Raw genomic sequence first — 21,582 nt, 5'->3', positions numbered from 1 at the left:
AAGCCTGATGGCCTGCATTTGATCGTCTGACCGCCTGTAAGGGTGGAAAGAGACAACCAACTGCACAAAGTTCTCTTGACTAACACACATACAGTTTGTTAAAAGATTTGTTTATTATTCTTCTCTGTATGTGAGCATACCTTTGTGAGTTCACGTGCCACCACGTGTATGCAGGAGTCTGAGGAGCCAAAGACAAGGTCAGTACCCCTGAACTAAATTATGTGCAGTTGTAATCTATCATGTAGTGCTGGAAATAAAACCTAGGTCCTCTACATGAGTGGGAAGCCCCATTGAGACATCTCTCCAGCCCCCGTAATCTTTATTTCTAAATTGCTGATCCTGAAAGGCTGAAATTTTTCTAGAACCTAGGTAACTTCTTGACAGCCATAGATACTTAAGTACTAAATATATTTTGATTTTTAAGTATGTATCACCTTTATTAAGCTCTTTATAGCTCACTGAATACAGCATGGACTTCAACTTAAATGCAGCATAAAAAATAATAACAGCAATACTAAGAGTAACAGCTGACATTTCTAGAGGGTTCACTATGTACCTGGCACTTACTATGAAACCCAGGCTAGGCTCTGAACTTACTATGAGGCCCAGGCTGGCAATCCTCTTGCCTGCCTCAGCCTTCCAAGTGCTGAGAATACTTCCATGTTAACTGGAAATCCCTAGTTTTCTAGTTAGAAGTATAGATCCTGTGAAGTTGTCATTCATTACTCTGTACTCTGCAAGTTAATTAATCTCATTAATAAAAGTTTAAGGTAGGACTAGAGAGATGTCTCAGTGGTTAACAGCATTGCTGCTCTTCCAGAGGACCAGAATTCAATTCCCAATACCCACAGGGGGTGGCTCACTGCCACTTGTAACTCCAGTTAAGGGTCTGATGTCTCTTCTGGTCTCAAGAAGCACCTACACACATGTGGCACACACAGACATGCATACAAAAAATAAAAATAAAGGTTTTCTTACAGAAAAATTTTAGTATTTGAAATTAAATTTTAAATTTTAACCTCTTAGGATTTCCTCCCTATTTCTTTTCAAATTTATGAAGTTAGTATATGCAACTGACTGCTACACTCTAAATTCCTTTTTTTCTCTTTTCAGCTTGAGATTATGAAGGACAGAGAGCCAGCTGTGGTGGAACATGCCCAGTAAGCAGAAGGCAGAGGCAGGAGGTTCACTACAAACTCAAGGCCATCCTGGTCTAGCTATCGAGTTCCAGGTCAGGAATAGTGAGATCCTGTGCAAAAGGAGGGTAGGCAAAGTCTCATCAAGTAGTCTTTTACACACTAGCAAAGTTCTGTTTCTTTTTCTCATGTTTACTTTATTTAATGTTTTGCATGGATGAAGGTCAGGAGACATCTTTCAGGAGTCAGCTGTCTCCTTCCACCATGGGTTTCAGGTCACCAGGCTTAGTGGCAAGCATTTTCATTGGCTGAGCAATATACTGGCACTTTTCCTTTACATGGTACCAGCTGTAGAAGGATATCCAACTTATAAAACTTCACCAAGCTATGCGCTTTTCTGTACACGTAGATATGTCAAAGAAAACATATTACTTGAAAACATGTTTCAAAGGTGGGTGTGCTGGCATATGCTTATGATCTCACCACTCTGAAAGTAGAGGCAGGAAGATCATTAATTAGTTCAAGGACAGCCTGGGCTACACAGTGATACAGGGAAACCCTGTCAAACGTCAAGTTTCTTGTTTGTTTGTTTGTTTGTTTGTTTGTTTTGTTTTTCTAGACAGGATTTCTCTGTGTAGCCTTGGCTATCCTAAAACTAGCTCTGTAGACCATGCTTGCCTTGAACTCACAAAGATCCACCTACCACTGCCTCCCAGAGTGGTGGGATTGCAGGTGTGCACCACCGTGCCTGGCTATATATATATATTTTTTTTCAAGTCATCATTTTAAAAGGTTAATCAGAGTATATTCTATCATAGGAAGTAATGTCCAATTTCTATTCTTACTATATGAGAGAAAAGAACCATCTGAAATAATCTATATAAGCAGAGAGTGCTGTTTCTTCCACAAACCTCCAAGACTGAAAGCTCTCACAGGACAGGGCACACTGTTCTGTATGCTCACGCCATTTTCAGTCACCTTCATCCTAAAATCTGACAGACTGCACCAAAAGATAATGGCCGTATCTACCTGTCCCCGTACAAATACTATCCATAGAACCTAAGGCTTCAGAGATGATCACTTCTCCTTCTCTAAACCAGAGATGCTCACTGGGTAAGAGTACCTGCCACCAAGCCTGGTGACCTGAATCCAACTCCTGGAAACCATGTGGAAAGAGAACCAACTCCTGCTGGTTGTTGACTTCTGACCTCCATGTGGATTCACACCCAGACATACACACACACAATAAATAAATACATGAAAACATAACAGGCTATAGAGACTTACACTAGCCTTGAGCAGGAAAATGTGACAGAACTGACCTTGCAACCCACATGGCAGACGTGCTTCCTCCTGCCTTGGTCTCCTTTGGGACACTCATCTTGAAATCAGTCACCAGATTATGAACTGCTGTCCTGCACACATCCTCAGAGACACCTCCATTCAACAGAGGATATGAACTACCAGGCCTGATGACCAAGCCCCTTCTAGATGGTTCTAAACCCTGTATTCAAGCCTTCCAGCTAGATCCCACATAGCATGGAGCAGAGCAAGCCAACCCACTATGCCTCACTGGTTTCCTGAACCACAGAAGCCACAAAACCAAAACTGACAACTGTTGAAGCTTCTGCACTTCTAAAGTAACTCATAAGGTAACAACAGATAAGAGAAGCACTTGATGAAATAGGCCAAGGATGGGCTCCATGCTTTTGAGAGGCAAAGCCAGAACTGTAAGCATAGGCACTGCATTCAGATTTATGCAGAATTACCCAAATAAGGGATCTCTGCTGCAAGTCCCAGAAGTACAAACACCCAAAAGGAATGCCTCACAGAGCATGGTGTGTTTTACCAGCCAGCTTGAAATTCCAGCAGCATCTTTTGGTAGCCCAAGCTAGCCTCCAACTCGCAATGAGCCCAAAGACAACCTTAAATTTTTGATCCTTTTGACTCCATGTCCTGAGTGCTGGGATCACAGGTGTCCCATGCCCCCTTTATGTGGTACTGAGCATTCAACACAGGGCCCTGTGTGTGCAAGGCAAGCACCCTACCAACTGAGCTACACCCCAGACTCCCAGTATGTTTTACACAACTATACCTTTAACGTGCCATTAACAACATAACCCATGATCCTTATCACTGGAGATACTTAAGAAATAGCACCACTGTCAGTAACAATAAACATTTGCGCAACACTTTATAAAACACTTAACCAAACACTAATAACTACAAAACAAGGAGGAAAAACAAAACAAAACAAACTAGCTACTTTAACAGCTATGGAAGGATTCAATTCAGAGTCTCTGACTCCAAGTTCAGCACTCATTAGAACTCAAATCCAAAGCCCACCATGAAGTGCCATAGCCATACCATCACAGTTTTTATAGAGTTTTTACTTTGCATGATACACCAGAGCAGAAAGTTTCCCTGTCCTGACTTCTCCAAGTCCAGAGTCAGCACGAAAATCATCCCATACAGATGATCCAATAAAACCCTTCTTTCCTACTTTACCCAACTTACCTCCTGCTCAAAATTCTCAAAAAATGCATAACAAAAACTACACGCCAGAGATAGATGTGGTAGCATACACCTATAATCCCAGCACTTGGAAACTGGTAGCAGAAAACTGTAAGCTCAAGGCCAGCCTGGGCTATAATGTAAATCTCTTGTCTACTTCCCCGGGTTTCTATAATCTGAGTCTCGCTTTGTTGATCTAATTAATGTCACTCCACTTTTCTTTTTCTTTTTTTTTTTGAGAAAAATATAATTAATCTCATCATTCTTTTCCCAATCACTTTCTCCCTCTTTCCCTTTTGTTCATACATTTGCTCAGATCCACAACTGAGGCTGAAATGTGCGTTCTCAGCCTGACAGAATCAGGATGTCCTGATTCTAATGCACAGTAAGTTAGTGGTCTCCAGCCCCCCTGCATTAGAGGGCCACAGGAAAGGTAGCAACTGAGAACTGCCTAAGTAAAAAGTCACGATGCTCTGGCTCCCTTTTTGCCCTCTTCTGCCACCCACTTGCTTAAAGCCTGCCTCAATCACCTCAGACCTTAGTGCCCGCACTTCTCTGAGTTTCCACTGTCCTCCAGGCTCTGCAACACTCCTCACCTTCCCTCACTATTCATCTTCGGCCTGAGGACAGCCTCCTGGTAAGCAGCCATGTGTCTAGAGGAAACACCCCAGGTTTGTCCAGTAGCCACTGATGATTTCAGTGAACATGATATTGTTTCATAACTTACCGGGCATCTCCTTTGGAAAGATTTGTGTTTACAGGATTCAGAATAACTTTGTTTGCATCGACATCCACCACACATTTGGTATGTAAGTCAATTTCTGCAGAAAAAAAAGAAAAGAAAAGCTATCATGCTTAAGAAATCTGTAACTGGGGGGGAGTATTAAACAGAAATCCCAGTGTTCTGTGAGCCATATACTAAGAACAGAAGGGAACTTTCTCAGTCTAATAAAGCTAGCCTCATACTTGACGGTGAGGGACTAGACAACTTAGCCTCCAACCAGAACAAGGATGTTTACTGCTCAAATTTTACTCAACAGTGCACTAGACATTCTAGTCAGGGCAGTCAGGCAAGAAAAACTAATACAGACATCCAGACAGGGAAGGCAGATACGAATTCTCTATTTGCAGATGGTTTCACCTCAAGTCCTGTGAGACCCACTAAAATAAGACCAAACTATGTGTGTGTGTACACATAAAATACTTTTAAACACAGAAGCATCTGTTGTGTGTCTATACAGCAGCAATGGAAATATAAAAATATTTTTTAAAAAATGTACTTATAATAGCATCAAAAATTTTAAATTAGGAATAAATTAAAGAGAAATTCATGGATCTCTGTGAGTTCAATGCCAACCTGGTCTACAAAGCAAGTCCAGGACAGCCAGGCCTACACAGAGAAACCCTATCTTAAAAAAAAAAAAAAAAAAAAGAAAAGAAAAAAAGAAAGAAATTCAGTGTTTATATACTGAAAACTCCAAAACACAGTTGAAAAGAGTTAAAGACTTAAATAAATGGAAAGACATTCTGTGTTCTCAAGCAGAAATCCTCACACTGCGAAGACAGCAACAACTCCCCAAGCACAAGGTTCACAGCAGGGACTGGGGCTATAGCTCAGTGGTGAAAGCTCAGGAAGCCAAATCCCTAGATCCTCAGCAACATGGACAGGGGTCCCAACTAGGGGACACAGAGAAAAGACCACACAGAAAACCGGGGGGGGGGGGGGAGTAATGGCATCTATAAACTAAGGGACCTGCGTAAGAATATACAGAAAACTCTTAGCATGGAGGTGCAGGCCTGTAATCCATCCAGTATTTAGGAAGGATCAGGAGGTCAAGATGACTCTCAGATGTATAGGGATGTGGAGACCAGCCTAGGCTAGAAATATTGTCTGAAACACCAAACAAAAAAAGTCTTACACTTCAACAATAAAAATGATGAATACTCCAATTTTCAAATGGGCAAAGTATGAGAATACACACCTCTCAAAACAGATACAAAAATGCCCAGTGAACGCAGGAAGGCATGCAGCATCACTAGACACCACAGAAAGGCAAAGCAAACCACAGTATGCCCCTCACACCCACTTAGAGAACAGTAATCAACCAGACAAAAACAAAGGTTGGCAGGGATATGCAGAAGGCACCTGACTAGCATGGAAGTAGAGTAGTCACTTGGGAAAACGGTTCAATAGTTGCTACAAGGGCTAAGCAGGGTGAACTCTACTTCTAAATACAGGTCCAAGAGAAACAGAAACCTGCGTCCACACAAGAATAACTAGACAAAATGTACAGGGAAGTGTATTCTGCATAAAGGATAAAAGAAACAACCCCAACATCAAGCAAAACACAGATAATGTGAATCGCCACAGAATGGAACGTTATTCAATAATTAAAATGAATGGGGCTGGTGAGGTGGCTCAGCAGGAAAAGGGCTTGATGGGCAAGCCGATGACCTGCATTCCACCCTTGGAACAGCCCACAGTGGAAGGAAAGAATCAACTCCACAAAGCTGTCCCCTGATTCCCACATGCGCAGGTTAGTACACACAACAGAAAGTTTTAAATAATAAACTTATAAGCAATAAAATAAAATGACTGAACTACTGATACAAGCCACTACTTGGCTAAGGTTTACACTGAGCTAAAAAAGATGGTCAAAGGCCAATGAGGTAGTTCAATAGACAAAGGCATGCAGTGAAAGCCTGCAACCTAGGTTCCACCCCTGTTATCCATGTAAAGGTGGAAGGAGAGAACCAGTCTGACCTCCACACATACGCTATGACATGCACACACCTGCACACACACATCATATATACACACAACAACAATTCAAAAATTTTTAATAAACACTCACAAAGAATCACATAGTATGAGACTCCACTTAATCTAAACACCCAAGTGGAGAACTGTGCAAACAAAGAATAGATGATGGCTGTCTGGTGCAAAGGAACGCCTACTACAGGTTTAGATTTCTTCTGAGGGCAACAAAATTGGTTTGTGAGTGTACAGCTGAGCTAATTACAAACCCAAAGTTGGCTACATTGTCTTGATGGAAATTTCGTAAAAATAATAGTCTGCCTCGTGTTTATGCACTCTCATTTTTATATTCTTCTATTTGCCTGACTCAAAGAATAAAACTGCTTCAGCCTGACTTGCTCCTTACTGCCAAAAGATAAGCTCTCAGGAAAGGGGCTGTGCCTGTGGACTCAGTTGTATTTCCCAAATAACCTTGGCCAAATGTCTATGTCACATTTGTGACAAAGTATTTCCATGTCAGAGAAGCCAAGTTTTTACTAATTTTACTTATATAACAAATGCAAAATAAGAGTTCCTCCTTTGCTAGTCCTAAGTTAATTTTCACATATCAACTATTCAAATTTCTTTAATATTACCTAGATGTGAAAAGACTAATTCCAAAAAGGGAGGTTTTGTTCTATGGTGGCCAGTTAGCTTTGAAGTCTACTTCCAATGCTTTGTGCTCCAACCAGCTCTAGACAATACTAGAAAGGAGGCAAGAAAGACCAGGCACTGGGGAGCAACTTTTCAAACACTTCCTAGCTTCTGTGGGTTGAGCTCGAGCTTGTACACCCATGGAGATTTGCTAATAGGCTTGCCAAGTGGTGTCTAACCACACTGCATTAGCTGGCCCCTCACAGAGATCTTTATTGCACAAGCACACCCATAAAGCTCCGGAAACCCTGACTCAGAACTTACAATCTCACCACCCACCACAAAGTCAGTATAGCTTTGAGTTTGCTAAGAATGCCTCCAGCCTACCTGCAAAACGGGGTTTTCCCTAGGAATGTACAACCAAATTATCTTGAATTGGGAGAAGATTCAAGGAATCTAAACATTTTCCTTCAACATCCACACCTGAATGCTTCTGCCCTGCTTGCCGCTCGCTCCACCCCACTTTTTTTTCAGATAGGGCATTGCTTTCGCCTAGGCTGGAATCAATCTCATGATCCTCTTACCTCAGTTTGCCATGTGCTCGGTCGTGTGTGCCTACATTCCTAGCAAGCCCCACTCTCTAATAGCTTCTCTCTCTGCAGCACATGCATACACACACACATACACACACACACACACACACACACAGAGACACCATGTAGGACATCAATAATTTGGAAGCACTAGATGGTATGATTAAGAAGCTGAAAACTATCACCAAGTATCACTTAGTAATTAAAACATCAAACATAAATTCATTTTATCCTAAAGGCATCGACATTTATAAATACCACTACATGCCCCTCAAAGGCAACCTTTAACACATGAACAGCTATCTGTACTTTTTTATTAGCTCGGGGCTTTTTGCTTACACATTTATTTTTTGTTGTGGGGAGTAGTTTTCTTGAGATGGCATTTTACCCTGTAGCCCAGACTGAAACACAAAGCCATCCTCCTGTTTCGTGCCTCTGGAATGTTAGGATTACCAGAGTGAGATGTCACACCCATAGCCCAGTATTTACCAAATAAAATTCCCACCCCAATTCTGTCAACTGTTGAACAGATATTAAGAGAGGCTTTTCATGGAGGGTTTAGAATGTGTCAGGCCTTACAACCTAGGACACACACCCAAACAAGCACTGAGGTCTGGAAAGCTTGACTATCCAAAAAAGGATGACTATCCAAAAAAGCATTTTAGAGACTGGAGACATGGCTTAATGGGTGAAAGCACTTTACTCAGCCAACACCCACCTAAAAAGTTTAGCATGTCTGCAACTAAATAGCAAGCTCTGAGTTCAGTGAGAGACTCAAAAAATAAGGTGAAGAGTGACTGAAGAAGACACTTACATCCTCCATCCTCCACTTGTGCACAACATGACATACACATGTGTGTATATAACATAGTAGGGGCAGTGGCTGTGTACCATCTCTGTGAAAATAAAGCTACAGAGTTCATTCAGAGCATTATTTTATTCTCCAGAAGTATAAGAAACCCAAGACTCCATTACTAAAGGACTGGATAGACAGCATGTATATACACATACATGCATACACTAACACACTTATATAGCCTTACACTCTGTATACATAGCTGAGGCTGTCCTTGAACTCCTGATCCTCCTGTCGCCATTCCTGAGTCCTGGAATCACAGATGTGCGATGTGCAACACCACACCACTTCAGGGATGAGCCTTGAGGTCACTATGTTAAGTGAACCGAAGCAGTCACAAAAGGAAAAGTACTGTAAGATAACACTTAAAAGAGGCCAGGGTCAGAGTCACAGAGATGGAAAGAAGAACAGTGGGTGTCAGGGCCAGCCGGGTGGACAGGTCAAGCAGTTAAAAGTTACACATTTTCAGGGGTTTTTTCTTTCTCTTTTTTCTTTTTCTTTCTTTTTTTTTTTTTTTTTGAGGGGGTTGGGGAGGGCTGAGGGAGGGTCTTACACGGTAGCTCAAGCTGGTCAAAAAACTTGTACCAATCCTCTAGCCTCTACCTCCACAGTGGTGGGATTAGTTATCCAACACCACACCGGATTCTACAGTGAAAAGCTCTGCTTATGGATGGTGGTGATGGCAACTCAATGTGAAATGTCCTTAATGCCTAGGACCAATACACTTAAAAAGGTTAAAACATTACCAAATAGTCGTCATTATTACAATAAGTAACATGAACATGTTTATCCATAATGTGATTTAAACACTACATCTGATAAGTTTGTACTATCACTAAGCAAGCTTTATAAACCTCAGGACCATAAGTGCTTTGATATACCCTTATGTCTTTGCGGGGGGGGGGGGGGTGGCGGTAATGTACTGTATTAGCATTAAAGGCCCCGAAACTATTGTAGGCCAGTATTCCCAAGTAGGATGCCTTTCCACATCAAATTATTCATAATATCAACAGCTGACAACCTCTGCTTATTCAGGCAGTGTATTAGTCACCCTGTAAGCGTGAGCAATCATTTGAAACAAGTCTTTCTTCAATGTACAAATCAGCCATGGCTTGGACCCCAATGACTTCATATTAAAATATGGGCAGGGCCTGGGACACTCCCCTTATGTAACTCATGTTCTATTTGTAGAAATGGATCATTCACTTGTAAGTAAAATATCAGAGGTGCCCATTTGGTAATCTGCCGTTCTAATTTCCAAACCAGATTGTCCACAATCAGACACAGAGACCCTCCTTCTTAACACTCATGTCACTAAAAAATCCAGCCCTAAGTGACTCTTCAACACAACTAGGGTTCATTTTTAAAGAAAGATAATGAATTATTTATGAGACGTTTTATTTTTAAAGTCTGCAGGTAATGTGTGGTCCTGTTTTCAAGTCACTGATGTTGCAAGACCAACCCTTCATTTATCTACTCTGCTTATGGAAGCAGCTTATACTTTTTACTTACAGGTTTCTGGGCCCTTCTTATTGTGGTCTAATGTTCCAGGTTGGAGGTAGGGATCTGGTAATACCATGTAAGTAAAAAGGAAACTGGAGCCAGCAAGATGGCTCAGAGGATAAAGGTACCTGCCGCCTAGCCTGATGACCTTAGTTTTTGATCTCCAGGAGGAGACGGTGGAGAGAACTGATTCCTACAAGTTGTCCTCTGACACACATTTCTCCCCTATAAAAAGCAAATGGCCTTCCATGTGTAAGACATAAATACATATCAGAAGTAATCTTTACCTTTATAAATTAGTGAATATCAAAATCTACTCAACTGAGTGATGACAATGTAATTGAGTTCTACTATGGGTGAACATTGAAGAAATGGTGATATGGATTAAGGGAAAGAGGCGATAGTGTGAAAAGTAACAATAATTTTATGTGGCCCAAAAAAAAAAATGTACACACTCAAAAGCAAACAAATAAACCTCAGGATTTGGAAATGTGTAATGAAAACCCTCTAAGACAGGGCTACAAGAAGAGATCAATAACAGAGCACCAGCACAGCAGTTGAAGGCCTGGGGTCAATGCTTTGGCCCTGCCAAAGAAAGTACACAGAGCACATGTGAGCATTGCTGCGAAGAAGCTGGAGCCTCCATGCATTGATGCAGGGATGTGAAATGATTTAGGTACTTTACAATATAGTTCAAAAGCTTCTCTAAAGTTAGAACTCGCATATGCCAGAGCAACTCCACTCCTACACCCATGCATAAACAAAATAAATGAATATACACAAACGGGGCAGGTGGCACAGCCTGTGATGTCAGCACCTGAAGAGAGAGATGTAGAGGCGCACACCTTTAATCCCAGCATTCTAGAAGCGGAGGCAGGCAGAACTCTGTTAAGTTCAAGGACGGACTGGTCTACAAAGTTAGTTCCAGGCAAGATAGCCCTAAACAGTGAACCTCCATCTCAAAGAGAAAAAAAAAAAAAAAACGGGGGGGGGGAATTAAACTTATACTGAATGTTTATAGCAGTTTGGCTCATAATAGCCAGAAGGTGGGAATAAGCCAAAAGCCTATCAATTGGTCAATGAATAAACAAAACAAGGAACAATCAAATACTATTCAGTCATAAAAAGAATGGAGTTTTGATTCATGCTATACAGCACAGATAAGCCCTAAATTCATTAATCCAAATGGAAAAAGCCTGCTCCACGTTGTATGACTCCTTTTTTTGTTTTGTTTTGTTTTGTTGGGATTTTTTTGGTTTTTGGTTTTTGTGTTTTTTGAGACACAGTGTCTCTGTGTAGCCTTGGCTGTCCTGGACTTGCTTTGTAGACCAGGCTGGCCTCACACTCACGGAGATCTGCCTGCCTCTGCCTCCCTGAGTGCTGGGATACAGGTAAAGCTACAGAGGTAAAAAGGGATGAGGGGACGGGTAGTGACTGCTGCTTGAATGAAGCAACTGTTCTGGGCTGAAAAGAGGTGATGGCCGCACAGCTCTGAGTGTCCTAAGACACTGAAGGGCACAATTTTGGTACAAAAACTTACCTAATTTTTTAAGAGAAGGAAGAAGAGGCAGGCATCGTGGCACACCTGCAGTCCCAACTATTCAGGAGGCTAAGGCCGGCCTGGGCAAGATAAGAAGGAAGAAGGGAAGAAGAAGGGAAGAGGAGGAAACTTACAAAGTCCCTAACCCTACCACTCTCAATAGATATAAAATATTGCTGGAGTCTTTCAAATGCTTTATGTTTCCTTTCAGACAGGATTTATTGTGTTCCAGGTGACTGCCAAGGATGACCCTGAACTCCTCCCATAGGGACCACAGGTGTACACCACCACACCCACTTTATGGTGGTGAGGGTGGAAGCCAGGCTCCACGCATGCCAAGTAAGCATTCTACCAACAGAGCTACATCCACAACCCTCTTCAAGCACATTTCTACACACCCTCTCTGACTGAGCTCGCCCAACTCTTTTCCCTTTCAATCTTATCACATTTTAATCTTCCCAAGAAAATGAAGCTCTCTGGGACCTTTCCATTAAGGAATCATCCTCTTCCTCCCACATTTCAAAGCTTTCCCTCTGTGTCTACCTGGCCCAAACATCTCCCAGGCTTTAAGAAGTCTGGAAAGTCCTAATGCTAGCTGCCTGGCCCTCTAGACACTACTCTCTTGCCTTCCTGTCCCTGAGGAGCTGACAGAACATGCACGCAGACACACAGTCTCAATACCGTCATGCCCACTTACTCCTTGGCATACTGCCACACCCACCCCATCACCAAATCATCCATCTAGTTATGTGATCTTATTCTGAAAATTATCATCAACGCTATGAAGCCAAAGCCACTAGCCACTCCTGTGACATCTGACTGCAGGCCAATTCTTCTATGATACATTTTGTTTCCCTGATCCTACACAGCATTAGCACCACCTCATTCTCCATAGTTCCTCTTGACCTCTGTGACCTGCTCCTTCACACAGGCCCTAACATAAATTCTCTCTTCTACAGTAATGACTCCAGGTCTCTACAGTTCCTCAGTCCCTGAGTTTGAGACTCTCTTACATGGCTGCCTTTGTCTATCTAGCTACGGGCAAGCACTGAGTTTCTTCCCGGCACCTGCAACAGCTAACTCACAGGTGCAGATATAGTACCTAGCATATTACCATTGACACAAGCTGGCTAATGACTCGGAGCAGAGCTCATCATCTCCCCCCTAAAACCTGTCTCTCCTGCACTTCTTGGCTACAGCCACTAGCATGTACCCAGTCATCTAAAGCAGACCTGAGGTGGATTCCGTAGGCTCAGTGTTCCTCAGATGAATACTACCTGAACTCACTTCATTTGTAGCATTCATTTACTCCCTCCACATCACCACTACGGGGCTTGGAGGCAAGAAGACCAGCCAGTACTGCTGACAGTGCATTCTCAGACTCAAGCCCTACTGTTCTACAACATAACTCACTGCATATGCATCTGTGGCCTGATCATGAAGTGGCCTGTGCCACCACATGTTACCTATGCTGCTTTGGTCAGCGATCGTGACTTGTGCCTGTATGTACTCTCATCACTGAGGATACTCAGGCTCAGGTACAGGACTGTTAAGTTTGAGGCCAGCATGACTGACATAACGAGCTTGAGGCCAGCCTGGGCTATACAGTGACACCCTATGCAAAGGGAAGAAAGACAGCATGCCTCTCAGAACTGCCAGGTTCCTCTGTGCACCCTCTGTCTTCAGATCAGCCTAGTTCCTGTGAGGCCCAGTAAAAGCACAGGCTTTGATAGCAAGCCCCCAACATACTAGTTTGATTATCCTACAAGGCAAATCCCCTTATCTGAAACTGCAATATAAAGAAATTCTACAAAGACATTTAAAAGTTCAGTTTGAAAAATACAGTAAAACTGTGTGTTTTTTAAAACCTAGCAGTGGACCGGGTATGGTGATGCACTTAATCCCATCAGATGGGAGGCAAAGGCAGTCAGATCTCTGTGAGCTCAAGGTCTAGTCAACATAAATACCACAACAGCAAGGGCTACATACTAATTTTCTGTCTTAAAAATACCAACCAAACAACAAAACTAGAACTGCACCAGATGGTGGTGCATGCCAGCACTAACTAAGGAAGCTGAAGCAGGAAAATGGCAAGTTTGCAGTCAGCCTGGGCTGCTTAATGGGCTACACACACACACACACACACACACACACACACACACACAAGTAAACTCTGTCTCTCATGAACAGAAAGCCCAGGGACTGGGCTAATAATAAAGCCACACACAACATGAAAGGCCCTGGGTTCGAGCCCCAGCAACAAACAAGAACTCAGCACAGCTACTGAATGGCACAGTCTTTGGAAAATCACTATCAGAGGGCCAGCAGGATGGCTCAGTCAGGAAAGGTGCTTTCTGCCAAACCTGACAGCCTGAGTTTGAGCTCCAGGACCTACACAGTGGATGGAGAGAGTCAACTTCCACAATGTGCACCTTGCTCTCCACATATGTACATGCTCTGGGTACAAGCCCCAGCATTCCAGAAGAAAAACAGAAAAAAGTTATTATAGTTTTTCTTTGATCAATACTTGAACTATACAGGTTAATGAATACCATTCTCTAGAGCTACCTCTAGCTTGCATGAATGAAAGCCGGGCACCGTGCAGTCACAGATCTTCATACATTTCTCCCATAAGGCACTGCTCATCTCTGCCAAGTTTTGCAGAGAACATGTCCTGCCATCAGCGAACAGAGATCAATAAATCTGCTTCCACTCAATAAATGCCTCCATTCATCTCCTTAAGTAATAGCTTTGTCAGTGGCTTCTCCCACATTCAGAACTGAAGAAGTGGGAAAGTGAGGCATTAGTCACAGTTTTATGGTGGTGACAGGGAAATGGTAACACAGGTTGTAACAAAGTTGTATGTTACAAGCATGCACCTTCAGCAAAGGGCTCAGGTCCTCTGTATACAAACCCAAGCTTCAGTCCCTGGCCTGATGACAGGAACAATGTTGTAATGGCTGGAGTGTCTCATTGGACACTGGCACATCAACCAGATGCCGGCAAACAAGTACCTTCTGTTTCAGCAAACACTCAGAAATTTCCAGCCTCAGCCACCCATGGCTCCACATTTGTCAGGCATCTTTCTGAAAAATCCAAACACTCCCTGTGGCCAGCCCCAAGGTCAAAACCACCTTGCTTGCCTCTCACTTCCTAGGGACCTCCTCCTATCTCTTCCCTGTTGAGCAGGGCCTTCTAAGTTTCCCATTTCTGAAGTTTCCCCATGTCTTTTGAATCAAGGCTACTTGAGTGTGGCCAGCCTCCTCTGACTTCTTGTTCACCTGTTTCATTTCTTGCAAGTAGGTTTTAAACCTACCCAGCTATGGCAAGGAATCAGTCATCTGTCTAGTCTTCTGACTTTGTCCAGCAATCCAACAATCTTTCTCCTTCAAGTCCGTGGCCACATGAAGTTCTAGAATTCTAAAGGGAGCTCCAAACCAGACATGTAAGCTGACTTGTGGCCTACCTGTCAGCAGGGGTCCCACACTTCTCCCAACCCTCCGCATCCCCTCCTCCAATCAACCCTGCAGAATCCTCCTTTGGAACTGGCCAATCTTGTCTCTGCTGCCTAAACAAGCCTTGCTCGTTCTTTCCTCTGTGCTCAGATTCCCAGACCATACTTCCTCCTCAGAGAACCAAGGCCTTCCCCTCCCACCCAGGGAAATCATAGGCCTCCTGCAGGGAATGTTTTGTAACCGAGATCAGTGAAGTCTTCCCTAATCACCAGGCATGCAGAGGTCTTTCACTCCTCTAAATTCCTATGTGTCCCTGTCACTCACCTGGCACTTAATGAGTAGCAGTCGGCTATACCTGTTTATCTTTTCATCTTCTCTCCTCACCTGACAGTCATTTCCTCATACAGAAACCATACAGCACACCTGAAGACACAGACAACACTTGGCAACATAAACAAGGTCTTTGGCAAAATCCTCTCCACAAGAGCAATCCATTTCTTTTCCCAGCTTCTTTCTAGCCCTGACCCCTTGCACGATATGATTTCTATTCAGCAATAGCCACACCAACAGATCCCTTCTTAGCCACACACCGGAGTTCAAGTTCTGTTCTCCCCATAGCATGTCTGTCTTGGCTGGCATAGCTTTCAATGCCTACGTCATGGTCCCTCCACTTCTCCACTAAGACCAGGACTTACGGAAGTGCTGACTCTTCTAGACATCATTTCTTACTTTTGTGTTTTACCTTTAAACACCGCAGAATGCAAACTTTAAATTCACTGGAAGTACCTTCTGAAATAGATCTATCATACATTCTCAGGAACACCTGAGATAACCCCCTCTCACTCAATTTCTAGCATAATTTTCTGTTCCATTCCCTAAGCAAAGGTATTTCCCAAACACTTCATAATGTATTTCTTTGCCTGGCTCTTCTTTCATGTGTTTTAAAATTGGCAGCTCGTTGACTGAAGCTCCCATACAATCTAGCATGAGCTGGAAACCTGGCAGGCAGTCAATATTCATTTACCTATTAGCTATTTTTTTAAACTCCCAACTATGTGAAATCTCAAATTCCTGAAAAGGAGAGTATCCCCAATTTAATAATAAAAATTACGCTTAGAAAATATTCAGAGAGGCCAAGGAGATGGTTTAATGGCTACAAGCACTAGATGAACTCATGGTTCGGTTCCCAGACCCCACATGGCAACTCACAACACCTATAACTCCAGTTCCAGGGGACCCAATACCCTCTTCTGGCCTCTCTGGATACCGTAAGCAAGTGTTGCATATACACACATGCAGGAGGAAAAAACCCATGCACATAAAACCAAAATAGAGACCTTTCAGATTATTTAGTGATTCAACTGATAAATAAGATATGAAAAGTTCTTCTGTGCAGTATGTAGAAGGATGTAAAACTTATCTGCTGAGTTGTACAGTCTAAAAGAATTGACAAAGGCTGAGCATGATAGAACAAGATTGTAATCCCAGCACTGAGGAGGTAGAGGCAAAAGGATCAGGGGTTCAAGGAGAGCCTCAGCTACCAGCAAGTCTGAGGCCACCCTGAGCCACCTGAGACCCAAGGCAATACCAAAAAAAAAAAAAAAAAAAAAAAAAGACTTTCCTTTAGCAGTTTAGCTTCCCATTTCAGATGACTAAAAGCTGGAACAGTAAGATTACACAAACATGGGAGCATAACACCAGAATGGAGATACTAGTATATGCAGGGCCCGGATTAAGTCTCCAATATTACCAAAGGAAAAAAAGATGAAAAATAGAAGCCAGGAGGAAGAAAGATTAGTTGGTTAGCAGAGATGAATATAGGGAATTTTTTGGGTGTTTTTTGTTTGTTTGTTTGGTTGGTGGTTGGTTGGTTGTTTTTTAAGGCAGAGTTTCTCTGTGTAGCCCTGGCTGTCCCGGAACTCTCTTTGTAGACCAGGCTAGCCTCAAATTTACAGAGATCCACCTGCCTCTGCCTGCCTCCTGAGTGCTGGGATTAAAGACATGCGCTACCACACACAGCCTCATTTTTTGCTTTTTTAAATAAAGCAAATTTATTATGTCTGCCACCCAGACTCACCTCAAACTGAGAGCCTCCTGCCTCCACCCAGTGCTGAGATTACAGACACTGAGACACATACACCTCCTTTCTTTATCTTGACAAATCAGCCATTACAACTCTAGTTATTATTAAATGAGGGACTACTGCTTGATGTTCAACTAAAGTTTCCCAAACCCACGGACAGCTGAGCAGAAAAGCTCAAGCTCCTAAACACAGTCGGCCATTGAGTCACACAAAGAACTGAACCCTACACCAAAGGGTTCTGGAAACCTTCAGACTTCCCTCAAAAGACACCAACAACATCCAAACAACAAAGCCTATGATGAGAAGTACATCCCAGGGACCCATTCTCAACCTGTCTTCACAGCAATGCTCAGGAGGCTTCCTGCACACATGTATGTAAGTCAGGAGCACCCAGGACTACATCCAAGTACTTGACAGCCATATGCTATCACTTAAAACACTACTTTTCCCAGAAGTAATGTCTGAAGAGGATCCTTTCCAAACTTAGAAAAAAGGAGCTCAATTTTCTCACTGCCTTTTCATAGGAATTCAAGATGCCAACTTAGAAATCACAGGCTTTAAAATTCCCCTCTTTTATATAGTAACCTGCGGATGAAAAAGTTATCGGTGACGAGCACTGGCAAGGCAAGTTCCAGCGCATATTAAAAAACAGAAGACAGAGTAAGCAAATAGACTAGGGGACAGTCACCGGGCAATGAAGCCAAGCTGTGAACATTCATCTTAAAGTGAGTTCAGCCAGGAGTGTTGGTGCACCTCTGCAATGCACTCAGAAGGCTGAGGCAGGAGGATGGCCTCCAGTTCCAGGCCACCCTGGTCTACGTAAGGAGACTGCCTCGAAATGAATGAGTGGGGAGATGGCTCATTGGCTAAAACACAAGTGAGAACCAGGGTTCAGAACCTTAGCACCTGTGTTTAAAAAAGAAAGAAAGGTCAGGTGCTGACCTTTAATCCTTTAATCCCAGCACTGGGGATCTGGGCAGAGGCAGGCAGATTTCTGTGAGCTCCATCCAGAACAACCAGGGTTCTGTAGAGAGCCAGTGTCAAAACAAAAACAACAACAACAACAACAAAAAAAAAAAAAAAAAACGGAAGAAGAGCGGAAGGAAGACAATGTTCAATACAAGGAACAGCTAACATGCATTGTACTGCTAAAATCATTCGATGCGTGTCTAAAAACTCTAAGCATTATTAACATTACAAGCATAGCAAACAGAGTAAAGAGAGCAGCTTCCTCCCAGTAACAGAAAACAAGAAAGAGTCAGGCTCTAACTATCCGCCAAACCCTGCTGCAGTGGCTGCCTAGTGGCCTCCTTCAGCACTGACATTTCCAAGTGTTTTGCAAAAAGGAAATTTTAAGAATGTGCTGAACCCATCCTTTCCAAATCATACCCAGATAGATGGGATTTCACTGGACTTTTTTGTGTTTTTTTTGTTTGTTTGTTTTCTTAATCACGGTGATCACAATAAGCTTGAAGTGAACTTTAATGAAGATGTCTAAATACTCAAAAACGGAAGTGTTTGAAAACTTTCAGAGTTCTAAGTTACTTTGTTTTGTGAGAATCTGGATGCAAGCGCTCAATGAACTGAGAGTTTAAAAAGTTAAGTCTCAGGGGGAAAACTTGCCTCATAGACTTAAGGTGGGCAAACTAACACCAAGAAAACAAGAGAAACCAACTTTCCACTGAGCAACCAACCAGAGAAATCTTTGTCAAATGTTTAAGCTGTTTACCTGAATCTATACACCAAAAGACAAGGAGACAGAAAAACTATTTCCTACACGCTTGATTCTGAACACAGCAAAACAAACAAGAAACCTCAGGAAATGATTCCTAAGCTTAAAAGCAATTCTAGTGTTAGTCAGTAGTCTAAATCAATTAACTGCAATTTCATACTGAGGTGCAGCAGCAACCTCAATAACAAGACTTGTTGTCTATGAAGCGTTTTCAAACACATCGCCTCATTTAAAGTACCCTGACCTGTCACCCTCTGGTGAAGCCGCAACGGGGGAAAAAACCAGCCACTCTCTCGGGACTCGGACTGGGCTTCAGTCCTTCCAACTTGGAAAGATGATTTACGCGTCCTGGGTTTATCTACTTTCTCTACCCTCCCTACGGACTTCGGAGCGTGTCTGAAAGATACAATTTCCCAAGAATCTTGGCACCAAGACTATTTATTGTTGCGATGATGACTATCACTTCAAGCAAAAGAAAAAAAAAAAAGAAGCTTCTCCACAATCACAATCCAGAAGGAACCAAGAAGGCACGTTCTTCCCTTTCCACAAACAGCCACAAGGTGCAGCAGGTTCAAATGATGGAACGTGGAAAATCGAAAAGTGGGGCTGCCCGCCCTAAGAGTTACGCGCACAGGCGGGCTGCGAGGCCAGAGCTGCCCGAGGCCTGGCGAGCGCCGTGACAGCTGGCGGGGCGGAGGGCCGAGGGCCCGACCGCGCCGTCGAAGGCGCACGCGCGGTGAAGGGAGCCCGCCGGGACCCCCCGGGACGCCGAGGTTGTACCACCACAGGCACCTGTCGCCCCCGGCCTGGGACAAGCTCTCACCTCGTCGGTTCATTGGCCGGACCCGCACTGCCACTTTCACTTTGGAGTCGCCCATCGTGCCGCCGCCGGGGTTCTCGTGGCACCTCCGTCTCCTGCGGCCACCGGACAAACTCTTGAGGCCAACCCGGCGGGCGGGGGTTGTGGGGTAAGGGGGCGGGACCAACGAGGGGCGAGGACCGGTGCTCCCCGGGGCATGCCGGGATTTGTAGTTCCCGCAAGGCGGGCCAAGGCGCTGGCGGGAAAATTCGCGCGTCGCTCTCTGGAACTTGTAGTCATCTGTCTCCGTTTTTGTAACTGTCCCGCTATTCCTGCACTTTCCTCTCCCTTCCTTTCCTTCTCTTTCTTTCTTTACTTCTTCCTCCTTTTTTGGGGGGGAGGTAGGGAGTGTGTCTGGACATTAAGATTAGGGCTTTATGCTTGTTAGGCAAGCGTTCTACCCTTGAGTTATACTCCCAGTCTTCCTTTTATTATTTTTTTGAGATAATAAAAGTAAAGATAGTTTATTAAGAAATAGAAAGCCAGCCGGGCGTGGTGGTGCACGCCTTTAACCCCAGCACTCGGGAAGCAGAAGTAGGCAGATGGCTGTGAGTTCGAGCGCAGCCTGGTCTCTAAGTTCCAGGATAGCCAAGGATACCCAGAGAAACAGCGTCTCGAAAAACCAAAAGAAAAAAAAGAAAGGGAAAGGCACTTCTGAGTATGTGTCTGTGTGTCTGTGTGATGGCCCACCCCTGTAATCCCAGCACTCAGGGAGACAAAGGCAGGTGTATCTCTGTGTGTTTGAGCCCAGCCTGCTCTACAGAGCGACTCCAGTACAGCCAAGGCTACACAGGGAAACCCTGTCTGGAAAAAAAAAAAAAAAAAGACAACTTTCAGAAGTCAGTTCTCTCCCTCTACCATTTGGGTCCTAGGGGTGGAATTCCGGTCATCAGCTTGTCAACCAGGGCTTTTACCCACTGAACCATCTCTCTGGCCATGTTTGGGGTTTTGTTAGAGTTGTTCATTTGGTGGGTGCCTGTTTTGTTTTGTTTTGTTTTGTTTTGTTTTGTTTTGTTTGCTTTTTTATTTTGTGTGCACGGATGTTTAGCTGAATGTATGTCTGTGATCAGTTTGTTTGCTGACTCATCCTTTAAGATAAATGGATGCATTCAAAAAGGACTACTACTGCCTTTGAGTCCTTTGGCTCGTAACTCAAATCCCACTCATTTACCAACCTGTGGTCATGGTCAAGTTATTTGGTGGCTCAAATTTTATCATTTTATGTGTAAAATGAAGAGAAAGGGCAAATTTCAAAACCTGTGTCACTTAGCCTGCAGTACCCCCCCCCCCAGGGACATTTATTTGTGTGAGTCAATGAAACCAAAGTGAAAATACTGTTTATCATCCTAGCAAAGGGCTGCTAGTTTGTGGTTTGTGCTCCAAGTCTGTCCTGCAAATATCTTGTATTTAGCCAAGACAAAAGTCAGATTTTGGGTATATTAAAGGCCCTTATTACATGTTAGGAGTAGCAGGTCAGAACTGAATAGCCCTGGACATGCTGTAATCCCAACATTCAGCAAACTGGAGCAGGAAGAGTGTCATAGTTTGAGACAAGTTTAGGCTACAAACTTCTTCCTTAGCCTCTCAACTACTGGGATTACAGGTATGACCTGCAATGCCCAGTTCCAATCTATCATCTTAAACAGGGGCAGTGAGGTAAGAAAAAAGAAGGCTATGCAGTTGCAACTGGAAATTATATTTACATGGAAATTCAAAACAAGACCTCTTAAGGAACTGTGGGCAAGCCTCACTTTGGACTCAGGGTCTCTTTTGACTCCTCAGTGAAGATGCAGAAAAGGATTCTTAAAGCCTGCAAGTCACCCAGTGAAAGGTGAGAGAGGTAGCTGCTCTGGGGTGCTGAGGTGCAGCAGGTTGCCAAGAGGAAAGTCCTGGTTTCTGTCTAGTCACCTTTGAGGGTAG

General features: G+C 43.5%; 1 protein-coding gene across 3 annotated transcripts in view; it reads right to left on the bottom strand.

The window, feature by feature from the left end:
• Window positions 1-19,762, bottom strand: part of Kif13b (kinesin family member 13B) — a 158,466-nt gene extending 138,704 nt beyond the window's left edge. For 2 of the 3 annotated variants that reach the window (XM_021654289.2, XM_060391317.1), the window contains exons 1-2: window positions 19,627-19,757; window positions 4,378-4,471 (exon numbers count right to left, since the gene is read on the bottom strand). In XM_021654289.2, the coding sequence (XP_021509964.2) occupies window positions 4,378-4,471; window positions 19,627-19,681 (149 nt within the window). In that variant the 5' untranslated portion in view covers window positions 19,682-19,757. Of the gene's footprint in view, window positions 1-4,377; window positions 4,472-19,626 lie in introns of all 3 variants that reach the window. The other variant, XM_060391318.1, reaches the window with a different exon arrangement.
• Between the last annotated feature and the right edge of the window lie 1,820 nt (window positions 19,763-21,582).

Source organism: Meriones unguiculatus, chromosome 9, assembly GCF_030254825.1.
Source record: "Meriones unguiculatus strain TT.TT164.6M chromosome 9, Bangor_MerUng_6.1, whole genome shotgun sequence".
Classification (NCBI taxonomy): domain Eukaryota; kingdom Metazoa; phylum Chordata; class Mammalia; order Rodentia; family Muridae; genus Meriones; species Meriones unguiculatus.
Note: the sequence above shows the minus strand (reverse complement) of the source record. Positions and strands in the feature narration are given on the sequence as shown.